This window comes from Molossus molossus, unplaced genomic scaffold (genome assembly GCF_014108415.1).
Source record: "Molossus molossus isolate mMolMol1 unplaced genomic scaffold, mMolMol1.p scaffold_m16_p_10, whole genome shotgun sequence".
In the NCBI taxonomy this organism is placed as follows: Eukaryota; Metazoa; Chordata; class Mammalia; order Chiroptera; family Molossidae; genus Molossus; species Molossus molossus.
In genome coordinates, this window is record NW_023425345.1 from 37,072,789 (window position 1) to 37,084,967 (window position 12,179).

General features: G+C 41.5%; 1 protein-coding gene across 5 annotated transcripts in view; it reads left to right on the forward strand.

Annotated features, from left to right (window-relative positions):
* The window catches only part of PPFIBP1 (PPFIA binding protein 1), a 166,474-nt gene that overhangs the window by 111,296 nt on the left and 42,999 nt on the right, over positions 1 to 12,179 (forward strand). For all 5 annotated transcript variants that reach the window (XM_036252628.1, XM_036252624.1, XM_036252627.1 and 2 more), the window contains exons 5-7: positions 8,494 to 8,580; positions 10,330 to 10,443; positions 11,325 to 11,456. In XM_036252628.1, coding sequence (XP_036108521.1) covers positions 8,494 to 8,580; positions 10,330 to 10,443; positions 11,325 to 11,456 — 333 coding nt within the window. The remainder of the gene's footprint in view (positions 1 to 8,493; positions 8,581 to 10,329; positions 10,444 to 11,324; positions 11,457 to 12,179) is intronic.

The window sequence follows — 12,179 nt, forward strand, 5'->3', positions numbered from 1 at the left end:
ACACATAAAATCTAAAGACTGTCTCAAGCACACATTCAAGGGAAAAAAAAGGAAAGGTGTTATTTTGTAAGTATTTAAAGGATACTCAGTTTTCAGGAATATACAGTAATACACTTATGGGTTAACTGTGTTTGTATGAAAGCTAATGAACACAGTATGAAAGAATTAAGATCGATTTTTGGATATGTGATAGAAATGAAAGCTGTTTGCTTTGGGAACCTTAGTACTACATCCTGCTGTTAAAAGTTGTTCACCTAATGTGACTCAAATACTTGTGTTCCCAGCCAGTCCCGTGCTGAGTGTGCTGATGTTCCCAGCCAACATGCCTCCCCATTTCTGCCCATTTTTTAGTGGTGATGCAGCTACACTAACTTAAGAGTTGGAGATATTTTATTTTTTAAAATACATGATGCCGTATTATTATACTTTATATTTGCTCTGCAAGTTTTTTCTCTAGAGATCGAAGTATCCAGGTTTGCTGATTTCCCTGGGGAATTGCTTTGTGCTCTAAAATTAGATGTTATTCCTAGCTCACACCCAGAGGCTGCCAGGGGCAGCCATAGCTTAAGGGTAGCTGTGGGTGAATTTTTAACTCGTGTCCAAAAACAAGTGTTGTCCAAAACAAAATCGTATGCCCACAAACCTTTCCAGTAACACGTGCTCAATCCGTTCTGTTAAAGTCTTTCTGAAAAAGAGTAAAGATGATGATGATGATATCTGAATATAAATCAGATCATGTCCTTCACTTCTTTTTCAGAAACTTCCTAATGGTAGTCACATCTCACTCAGACTAAAAGCCCAATGCTAACTCTGGGTTGCAAGGCCTTTTAGGAGTTACTCCTTAATACGTTTTTAAAAATTTCACATCTCGTTATACTTCCCCTCTTTCACTTCATTTTAGGCACATTGGCTTCCTCACTGATTCTCAAATGTGCTGGGCAAATTGCCTCAGGGCCTTTGCACTGGCTGCTCCTCTGCCTGGAAAGCTCTTTCCCCAGATATCTGTGGGGTTAGTTTTCTTACAGTCTCTGATACTTATTTGCAAGTTGTGATCTCAGCGAGGCTTTCCCTGGCCACCCTATCTACAATTTTACGTATTCATTCTTTTTATTACATCTCCCTGCTTTATTTTTCCTTAGCACTTACCACTTATGTACTATGGATTTGCCATGTTTATATCATTTAGTTCCTGTCTCTCCAACTGGAATGTAAATATCAAGAATCAGAGAATTTTGCCTCGGAGTTAGGTTGCAAATTACTCACACACAGTTCACTTTTTTGACCAAACAGTATTGGCATTTTTCAGACTGTGAAGAAGCTTCCACAATATTATAGAAAAAAACTTATTAATAATACTAGTTACATAATTAAGATTTCATTCATGTTGAATGGTAACCAGGTTGAGAGTCCATGACTTAGGACTGATACTAATGTTCTCATCAGTGCAACTGGGTATTTGCCGTTCTAATTATTATTTGCCTGGGCCAGGGAGATGCCCTGGTTTTCTGTAGGATACAGGCCCATTAATGGTTTCCGAGGGTCAGAAACTGGATAGGAAAAAGAAAACGGTAGCACTAGATGCCTCTTACGAAGGGATACTAAATCTACAAAGACGCATTTGTGTGGAGAGGGCGCCTATAGCTGGAGCCTTCTAGGAATGAATAAGTATTTCTTATTTTATTTTTATTTTTTTCCCTCACCCAAGGACACCTTTCCATCCTTTGTTCAGGTAGAGTGGGAGGGAGAGAGAGGAACAGAGAGAGAGAGAGAGAAACATCGACGTGAAGGGACACATCGAGTGGCTGCCACCCGCACAACCGACCAGGGCCGGGGACAAACTGCAACCGAGGTACGCGCCCTTAGCGGGAATCGAACCCGGGTCTCTCGGGACCGCAGGCCGACACTCTAACCGCTGAGCCAAACCGGCCAGGGCGAATAAGTATTTCTTAAGACTCAGAAGCTTAACACAAATGTTAATAATGTTTAAGAAAACTCCAAGTCTAAGAGGGCAAATAGAAAAATATGCTTGTTTGAGCCAAGCAAGTGGTTTCTGCTTACTTTACGTCTAACTTGATGAGTCGCCTTAATGCTTTTTTTCAATAGATGAAGCTGAGAGGTTCATGACCTTGATCAGGTCATGAAATCCCAAAAGTGTCTGAATATTTGGCCATTTTAATTATGAGGCAATCTCAAAACCAGCAGAAATTACAAAAGTACAGTTTTCAACTGAGTGAGTGAAAATGCTGATGGTAGTAACTCAGGACCAGGCGTCATAACCCATGACATAAGAAGAGTATAGATGGAGTGTCCTCCACTGGCTCCTGACCTGTTAAATCACCACAGCAATGTCTTTCTTATTTCTACGTTAAAAAATAAGTTTCATTCAAAGTGTACCTTTTAAAAAAGTTTTTGTAAAAATAAAAACACTGATACTATGAAGAGTTCAAACGTGGGGCATGTTCTCGCCAGGGCTGCTGGCTGCTCTCCCCAGTCCTTGACTCTCATTCCAGTCCCACCGTCCTCCGATCCCCGCTGCTCTCTGCCCAGCTTCTCTTTTCATGTGTGCCTCCAGGGGATGTTTTTCCAAGCCTTGGCAAACAAGGTACATCTCAAGATTGTATCCCATATGTGGTCACAATGATCTGAGTTATGCAGCATCTCACTGAGACATCTGGCAAAAGCCGAAGCTGTTTTCCCCTTAGGCTTCTGGTAAACATCCGTGAAAAATGTCCACAGGCACAGGAAAACAAATGGACCGAGGTGTCAGCAGAATTCTCAACTGAGAGGGGCTGGTGCAGTGTGATAAGTCAGAGGTGCGTTTTCCGTGAAATCCCAGCTACCCGTGTTTGTATTCAATAGAAGGAGATGTCTCTGGTCTTTCACGAAAGTGAGTTAAGAAAGAATAAGTGGCAATACAAATAGAGACAGCGTTTTTTCTTGATTTCATGTTATCCTTCCCAAAGTAGAAGAGGGATTCTTTTGCTGGATCTGCATCCTGTCGATAAATATTGAATGAATGAATATGGGACACAGCTGCAATAGAAGTTGGGCTTTAGCTTTGAGGGACCTTCTATTTTCTGTCCTTCTGTAATTCATGGAACTTTGGAGTGCACCTGTGACTAGGATAATGTGGTCTCAACATGTACCCCGCTCCCCAGTGCAGAAGCTCTGGGGCACATGGTGATGTACATGAAAATAGGTGAGAAGGAGTTAAAGCCCATCTTCCCTAATTAAACTGCCTAAAAGAACCTTTTAGAACAGTAAGTGCTGGCAAGGGTGTGGAGAAAGGGGAACTCTAGCACACTGCTGGTGGGAATGCAGACTCGTGTAGCCACTATGGAAGACTGTGTGGTGTTTCCTCAAAAAGTTAAAAATAGAACTGCCATCTGACACAGTGATACCACTACTAGAAATATATCCTAAGAAGCCTGAAATGCCAATCAGAAAGAATATATGCACCCCTATGTTCATAGCAGCACTATTTACAATTGCTAAAATCTGGAAACAGCTCAAGTGTCTATCAATATATGAGTGGATAAAAAAGCTGTGGTACATATACACAATGGAATACTATGCAGCTGTAAGAAAGAAAAAGCTCACCCTGGCCAATTTGGCTCAGCGGTTGAGCGTCCACCTGCGGACCAGAGAGTCCCGGGTTCAGTTCCTGCTAGGGGCACCTACGACAAAACAAAAAAGAAAGAAAGAGAGAGAGAGAGAGAGAGAGAGAGAGAGAGAGAGAGAGAGAGAAAGAAAGAAAGAGAGAAAGAGAGAAAGAGAGAAAGAGAGAAAGAGAAAGAAAGAGCTCTTACCCTTTGAGACGACATGGAGGGACCTGGAAAGCATTATGCTTGTGAAATAAGCCAGTCAGAGAAAGACAAGTACCACATGATCTCACTTGTTTGTGGTATATAATGAACAAAATAAGCTGTCAAACAAAATAGATCCAGAGACATAGAAGTAGGGAACAGACTGACAAACCTCAGAGGAAAGGGGGTTGTGGGGGGCAGGAAGGGATAAACCAAAGGGATAAATGTCTATGCATATATGTATAACCAATGGGCACAGACAACAGGGTGGTTAAAGTGGTGGGAGGAGGAGGGAGGGGGATGGCAATGGGGGGAGGGACATCTGTAATCCTTTCAACAATAAAGATGTATCAGAAAATAAAATTAATTGAAATCTAGGGTTATGATTATTCACATAAAATGTTGATATTTTTAAACTACCAAATAAATAAATAAATAAATAAATAAATAAAAGAACCTTTCAGGAAACACTAAAGAAATCTATCAACTCGCCCTGCATGACCCAACCTTGCAGGCACCGGCCACGGATGCACAAATGAGGTGCTGCGTGTGCCCGTAGACAGGTAAACACTGTGTCTTGGCAGTTGGTATTTGGGCAACAGGTACCCATGTCCTCCAAGGGAAGCTCTCTCAAGATGTTCCTAATGAGTCTGGCAGACGGAAGCACTTGTCATGTGTTCCCTTGCCAGCATTTCAGGTGTAGTTCCTCCTTTCGCCCGGGCCAGCCGCAGGGCAGCCTGCTGCTGCGTCCTTCTCTCCAGCGCACTTGTTTTTGCTCCAGTTAGCTGTTTCAGTAGGAAGGTGCTTTCTGTCTCTGGAATACAGTCACTGGGCAGGTGCAAACTCAGAAAAACAAGGCCCAGAAATGAAAGCCACGGTCTGATTTTGACCACATCCGCACGCTTGACATGGCAAGTACAGAATATATTCGGGCTTATTCTGCGTTTCGGTCTTGGATGCTCTTCCTGACAACATGGGGTAAACTAATGTCTTTTCTCAGAGGGGGTGATGTTCGGGCTTTTGGGGAGTCATGAAGCATGTGTGAGATTTATTCCCCATCTGGTGTTCTTTTTGAGCAGAGACGATGAGATTGTGGAATAAACAGAGGGCTTCCTGAAGAGGAGTCCTTATTGCCTTGGCATCTTATCCCCTTGTCTGAACTGCGTTAGAAATCGAGGAGGGAAAAATAAGTGGGCTTTTTGCAAGACACCCAGAATCGAGGTGCTGTGGCGCCCAGGGCGGCGGCGCTGCGCTGAGATGGTTGTTTCCAGGCGGAGTCTCGCCGCCCGATTCCATCACAGCAAGTGGGAGCACAGGGCCTCTGCCTGGTGGCCTGGTTCCAGCATTGTTGGTGTCGGGTCCTTTGGTTCTGGACAGGAGAGTGTGAGGGGCCTTGTAGTGTAGGACACAAATGAACACGACTGCGATATTCATGGTTGAAGGATCCGGGTCTTATCAGTCTCCCCTGCTGGTGCAGTGCTTAGTGGAGAGCAGGCCACACATGTTAGCAGTGGGAGACACACTGCGTAGGACACCAGCGGCCCTTGTGTGAGATCGTTCCCCGCGGTAGCTAGAGACATTTAGTTAAAGGGACTTTAGTGGACTGAGCCTTACTCTTCCTTTCTTGATACAGAATTTTAAAAACTAGAACCATGCAATCAGGAGTGTATTGGTGTAAAGTACATGATTGTCTGACCACTATGCCTACATCTGAAACTAATACAGAATGATATTGAATGAATGTAAACTGTAATGGAAAAAGAAAATAAATAAAAAGTTAAGAAGATAGCAATAACTGGCAAATGGAATGAAAGAATATATTCATAATAAAACTAACTATACAGTGTTGACGTAAAAACTAGATGACAAACCCTATACCTCATAGTACAGGAAGGAGGTCAAGAGCGTAGGATTTGGAGTCAGACGAATGCCTTGTGAAACCTCGTACATGACGGACGTGAGGATGAGCGGAGATCATCCAAACCGTTTAGAACAGTGGCCTGGGTTATTAAACACGTAAGCACGTTATTTAAAAAGTGTTTTGGAAGAGAGGGACATGCATTTAGCAGATGTAACAGGTCCATCTGGACGCTGTGACTGGCATGGCGTGGGCATGTCATTCAAGGAAGACCTCACACAGATGCCCCACGGGGGCCTTAAGAAATGAGGAAAGGGGAGGAAGGGTGGGAAGTCCAGCCCTGCAGAAGGAATACAATCATGTGTGAGAGCGTGTTCCGGGTTCGGGGAGGTTTTGAGTGGTCTGGTAGGTACAGTACAGGAGTTGGGAAAAAAATAGAGGTGGCAGGGTATTTGCCTAATGGAACTGACCTCTCTCACATTTTTAAAGTGAAGGTAACACAATTCACAGAAATATAAATAAGGGTGTGAATAGGATAGACCTTGACCTACTTGAATAAGTCAACACTATGCTTTGAAAGTATGTAACTACTCCAGTGTTAGCTCTTAACTCTGGCTTTATGTACCTGTAGTACTTTCTGTGTTTAGCAGCAGGGGGTGGGGGTAGGGAGGAGGAGGGGGTCAGTGGGGAAGGGGGAGGGCATCTGTAATACTTTTAAAAAAAAACAACGACTTTTTGTGTTAAAAAAACTAAAATCCTCCTGGGCATTATGAGCACTTGTAAATATTAATAGAGTGTTGAGAAATGTGAGCATTCTCATTATGAGTCCTTTTTTTTTTTTTTTTTTAAGTATTTGTTTTTTCTTATAGGATAATTTTGTGGAACTGGTTTTGGAACATCTTATATTTCTGTACCATACGCAGCAGCTTCATGAAACACTTCTAGAACTTGCTATAGAAACACTTCAAATCTTGCTATAATTTCCTTCAGGCAGAAGAAAGACGACGTTTGCTTTGTATCCTCACTGAGCAGAACGCCTTTTTCCCTACTTACTGGAATATGAAATGTATTTGTTTATCAAACATTGCCTGTGTGGGGGTTTAAAAACAGGTGCCTGCGGATGTCCTTAATTAAAAGGAGGAATTGAAAGCGGCGGCGGGCCAGCGGGGCACTTGCTTAGGCTGAGCTTTTTCCCCAAAAAACTGTCCTCAAGAAGTTACATAAATTTCATTTCATGGTGATCCCCAAAGATGGAAGTTGTCCAGGCCTCTCTATCAGACTCCTCGTGATGCTTGTAATTTAATTCTGGGTCCATCGGTCGTCAGCATGAACAGACTTCGCTGGGTAGCGGGCACGGCAGCTGGCCAGGCAGCTGATGTCACGAGTTGCATCCATTCTAAATACCTATCTCACACTTGCTAAATTAGCTTCTGAGTTTTTGATGGCCTCTGGGAAATATATCCAGTGTGCATAGTTTTTAGAAGAAACACGCTGAAATTTTCTTTTTTGTTAAAGCTCCTTTTTGTGTGGTTGGGATTTCTGTTGTTGTTTTCTAACATATAACCTTTGTTATTCCCAGAATTTATGCTATTAATGCCAGTTAATTATGGAAAAATAATAGATGTCACATCAGATATATCCTGGGCAGTAAGGATGTACATTTATATTTATATTTTGATTCTAAATCTGAAGGTGTCATTTGCTTTTTTGACTGAACTCTGGATGGCATCATCTAACCATTTTGGACTCCACTGGCTTTTATTTCTTTTGTATTTGAATAGGAATCAGAAATCCTATTGGGATTACATATTATATGGTTGTGAACTATTTAAATGAGATAACAAGGGGCATATCACACATACTACCATATTTCAAAATGACATTTGTATGTTGTCTGCTCTCTGTAAGCCTTTTCATGAGCCTCCTTAACACCTTGTATTTATAAGATGACTGAGAAAAATCTCTCACTTGCTTTCCCAATCTATACTTCCTTGAGCATTTATACCATGCAAGACTATACTCAAAGCTGATAAAAAGTGGCAGGGAGGGGAAGGCAGAGGGAGCACGGGTCTAAGCAGAGCACAGGGCCAGATGTTGTGGACGTTACAAGGTGACGCCGGTTTATGGGCTCTGCTAGGGAGCTTGCATAATGTTATAGGAACAAGCAAGCTCACAAGAAGTTAGTGAATTCGGGGTGAGAAGTGATCAATCTCCAATCAGCATGGCTAGTCAGGGCTGCCAGGGCACATCCTTGTGTACTGAGAGTTTAAGCTTTTGGGGGGAGGAAGAAGGGCTTCAAAGAGGAAGGGAGACTGTCCCATGATTTGCAGACTTGAGCAGCAGGAGGAAGCCTGTACTGTAAGTTGCCTCTGTTGTCTCCCATTTAAAGGGAGGCAGTTGCATTCTTGGATTTGGGATTTGGGGAGAAATGAAAGGGCATCCCAGGTCATTTCCACTGTCTCCACTCAGAATTAGTGACACTGAGTGTTTGGGGGGGGGGGGGTAGGGGTTTTGTGCCCAATGCGCACTCGAAGAGCTGCCGGTGCCCGGGTGGGGACCCATGTCGGTGACTACCAGTAGCCACTGCTCTGTTTAGCTTGATGAGAAGTTGTTTGGTTCTGTGAAAACCTGCCTAACATGCCTATCTCACCTATTTTGAGATAAGTGAACCAAGTCGTATTCTTGTATTTTCTATTAATGGCAGTCAGTCACAGCTGTGCTAAATTCAATACAGGTTCTGTGGATTGAAAACAGATGCAGATTTTTATTTACCCACAGTAGTTCCATCTTAAAGAGGGTCAGCCTTACCCGTATGACTTCCTTTTTCAGACAAATGGACACCTCCCCGGGAACGGAGATGTGTATCAAGAAAGGCTCGCGCGGCTGGAAAATGATAAAGAATCCCTTGTTCTTCAGGCAAGTGATTTTTAAATGCTCTTCTTTCCTTGTGACACACTTACAAAGACCCTTTTAGATTGGGACGGCAAATGCAGTTGCTTACGGGAGCCAGGCTGCTAACAGACGTAAGTGCAGCAGGCCGTCCGTGCACAGGAGGGAGCGTGGACTGTGGCATAACGAGGGCGTGATCTCCAGTCCACTGTGAGCAGCCCTTAATCAGCCCGCTCTTCAAGGGCCGTCTGATGACAGGCGCAGTCATGTGATCTGATTTCCTAATCTGTTGTTTGATCTGATTTTTTTAATATGTAGCAGAAATTCTGATTTTATGCTATATATATATATATTCACAGTATATACTTATCAATTTGAATAAGTACTTCTGAATCTGGATATATATGTATATATGTTAACTATTTCAGTTTAAAAAAATGATACCATGGGCCAAACCAAACAAAGTGAGTGGTGAAGTGGTGCATTTGTAGGCTAAATTTGAGTTTTTTTCTTCAGAATGTTGTTTTTATTATTTTACTTTATTTTTTTAGTCCTCACCCAAGGATATGTTTATTGATTTTAGAGAGAGAGCAAAAGAGAGAAAAGAAAACCACCAGAAACATTAATCGGTTGCCTCTGGTATAGGCCCCAATGAGGAATCAAACGCACGACCTTTTGGTGTAGTGGCCGATGCTCCAACCAACTGAGCCACCTGACCAGGGCATTATGTCTTGTTAAAGTGTGGTTGACATACAATATTAAATTAGCTTCAGGTGTGCAATGTAATGATTCACTATTTATGTACCTTATGAAGTGATCACCATGGTGTTTAGTAACCATCTGTCACCATGCAATGCTATTACCATATCACTGACTGTATTCCCTATGCTGTACACCACATTGTCACGATTTATTTGTTTTATAACTGCACATTTGTACCTGCTAATCCCTTTCACCTTTTCACTCATCCCCTTCCCCTCTGGCAACCATCAGTGTGTTCTCTGTACCTGTGAATTTGTTTCTGTTTTGCTTGTTTGGTTTTCATAGATTCTACATAAAAGTGAAATCATATGGTATTTGTCTTTCTCTGTCTTCCTTATTTCACTTAGCGTAATACCCTCTAAGTCCATCCATGTTGTTTTAAATGCTCAACAAATATTTTTGCTTTGGTATTTGAGCTAAATGAGGTATGCTGACTAGGCTGGTGATCACTGGGGAAAAACTCAGAGATTTGCAGTAAGTGCTGAGGATGAAGGACTAACCCAGTGGCTCCTCATGGACCTCTAAGTTACACCCTGTCTTTGAACACATGGATAATGTGATTATGGAAGATCTCACAGAATTTGAATTCTCTGGATTCTTTTCTGTTTTCTTCATCAAGTATCAAACTTGGATAGTCCTTGATAACTTCTCCAAACATTAACTCAGTTTCCTCTCTCAGCCTCTAATACCACCTTCCACCCCACCCCACTCCACCCTCCAGAGAACGTAGTTCATATACATGCATCATAACTGGTTGAAGTGGAGTTAACCTATACAGCATTGCACATCCCCAGTCAGCCCTAACTGTCTTAAAAATGGAATCGGAGTCCTCAGATCAACAGGTACCCCACAAATAGGAGTGGGAGGGGCTGCTGTCTTATTACTTCTCTGATTTTCCCCCCTTTACATCCGAATGAGTGGTGATAGCATTCCAGTTTTTGTTCTATCTACAGAAATAAAGTTTGCAGTGGGACCCAAATTCTTCCTAATCCTAGTATTTTGCTCTAACTACAGGTAAGTGTGCTAACAGACCAGGTGGAGGCTCAGGGAGAGAAGATCCGAGACCTGGAGTTTTGTCTTGAAGAGCACAGAGAGAAGCTGAGCGCCACGGAAGAAATGCTTCAGCAGGTGCGCACGGAGCCGGCCCCCAGGGGCATTCTCCCGCCGAACCACTTGAGATGTTCCATTTGGGTGTCATGTTTGCTCTGATGAGCAGTAAATTTTGTGATTCACTAAGACTGGCATATTTTAAGTAAAAACTTAAGAGTAGCAGGGTTTCAAAACACATACACACAATAAAAAGTGCTCATGTAATTAGAATCTGAAAAAATATTAACAGGATTACAGGTAATTTTAATTTTCTTCTTATGCTTTCATATGGTGTCCTAACTCCCAAATATGAGCATATTTATATGATTAAGAAAAAAGATAAATACCATATATAACCTTTATTAGAAAAAACCTACACACACACACACACACACATAGTACTCATATATAAGAGGACCTTTAATATAGTGGATAGAGTATACACTGGAGCAAGGCTGGCTAGGTTTGAGTTCCTGCTCTGCCATCCTGCGGTGTGACTTTTGGCAAATTCTCAGCCTCTCTGTTCCTCAGCTTTCTCATATGTTGAATAAGGATAATTCATGAGTTATCCTTATGAGTTTCTACCTCATAAGGTTGTTTTGAGGTTCGAAGCACTAAATACATGTGAGAACAGTGCCTGGCACATGGCAAACATAACATCATCATCATCATCAGTGTTACCATCAGGCTTAATACTATATATAATGGTTATATATGTGTGTATCTAGACAGTATGTCTCCCCAATAAGCAGACACATATTTGGTTCCGCTTAATGAAGGTTAACTAAATTGTATCTGTTTAGTAATTAATCTTCATCCTCTATTTGATAGTTACTGCTTTGCAGTCTTAAGTGAGACTCATCCATATATGGCTGGTTATAATAAAATAACTTTTGAATGTATCTCTTAAATTCTATTAGGAGCTTCTGAGTAGGACATCCCTAGAAACTCAGAAGTTGGATCTGATGGCTGAGATATCTAACTTGAAGTTAAAACTGACGGCCGTAGAGAAGGACAGATTGGATTATGAAGATAGGTTCAGGGACACAGAGGTAAGTGGCACCCCCTTCTCTCCTTATGCATATATATGTATAATCTCACACATAAATTCCTAGAGCAAGCTGAAATTCCTCGGAGGTATGAGGGGGAGGCAATTTATTGCTATGTGTCCTCATTCATCTACGCTTCTTTTAAAAAATAATCTTTACATTGACTTTTTATCATTAAATGCTAAAGGCAGTTTTTATTTTCAGACTTTTGATATGAAGTAGTAATCCTTTCATTAGCCTTTAGAAGTACTTTTGACTCTGGGGCATTTGGACCTTCTGTCCTCCTTTCTGTCTATCTGTCTGTATGTCCGTCCATTCGTACTGGTTTTCTTCATTGTGGAAATAATGGATTTAAGTGCACGATTTTACTTTATTTAGCTATTATTTAGGCATACTGATTATTTACTGCATAATACGTAGGTGTTTAAGTATGTATAGAGAACATACTTTCATTATATTTTTCATAAAAATCACAGCTTTTTAGAGGTCATTTAATTTGACTTTCTACTTTTGGTCTATTCCACACATAAATCATTCCAGTTAAATAAAACTCACTATTATTTTTTGCAATTTATGGTAGATTCTACAATTTGAAGTACCCATTTTTGTGGCCAAACATACTTGTTTGTGCTATTTTATTCTTAATCCAGGTCTTCTAATTTGTTTATTTGCTCATTGCTTTGTTGGGAAGGAAACATTCCCATTTGAAATGTAATTATTTGAAAA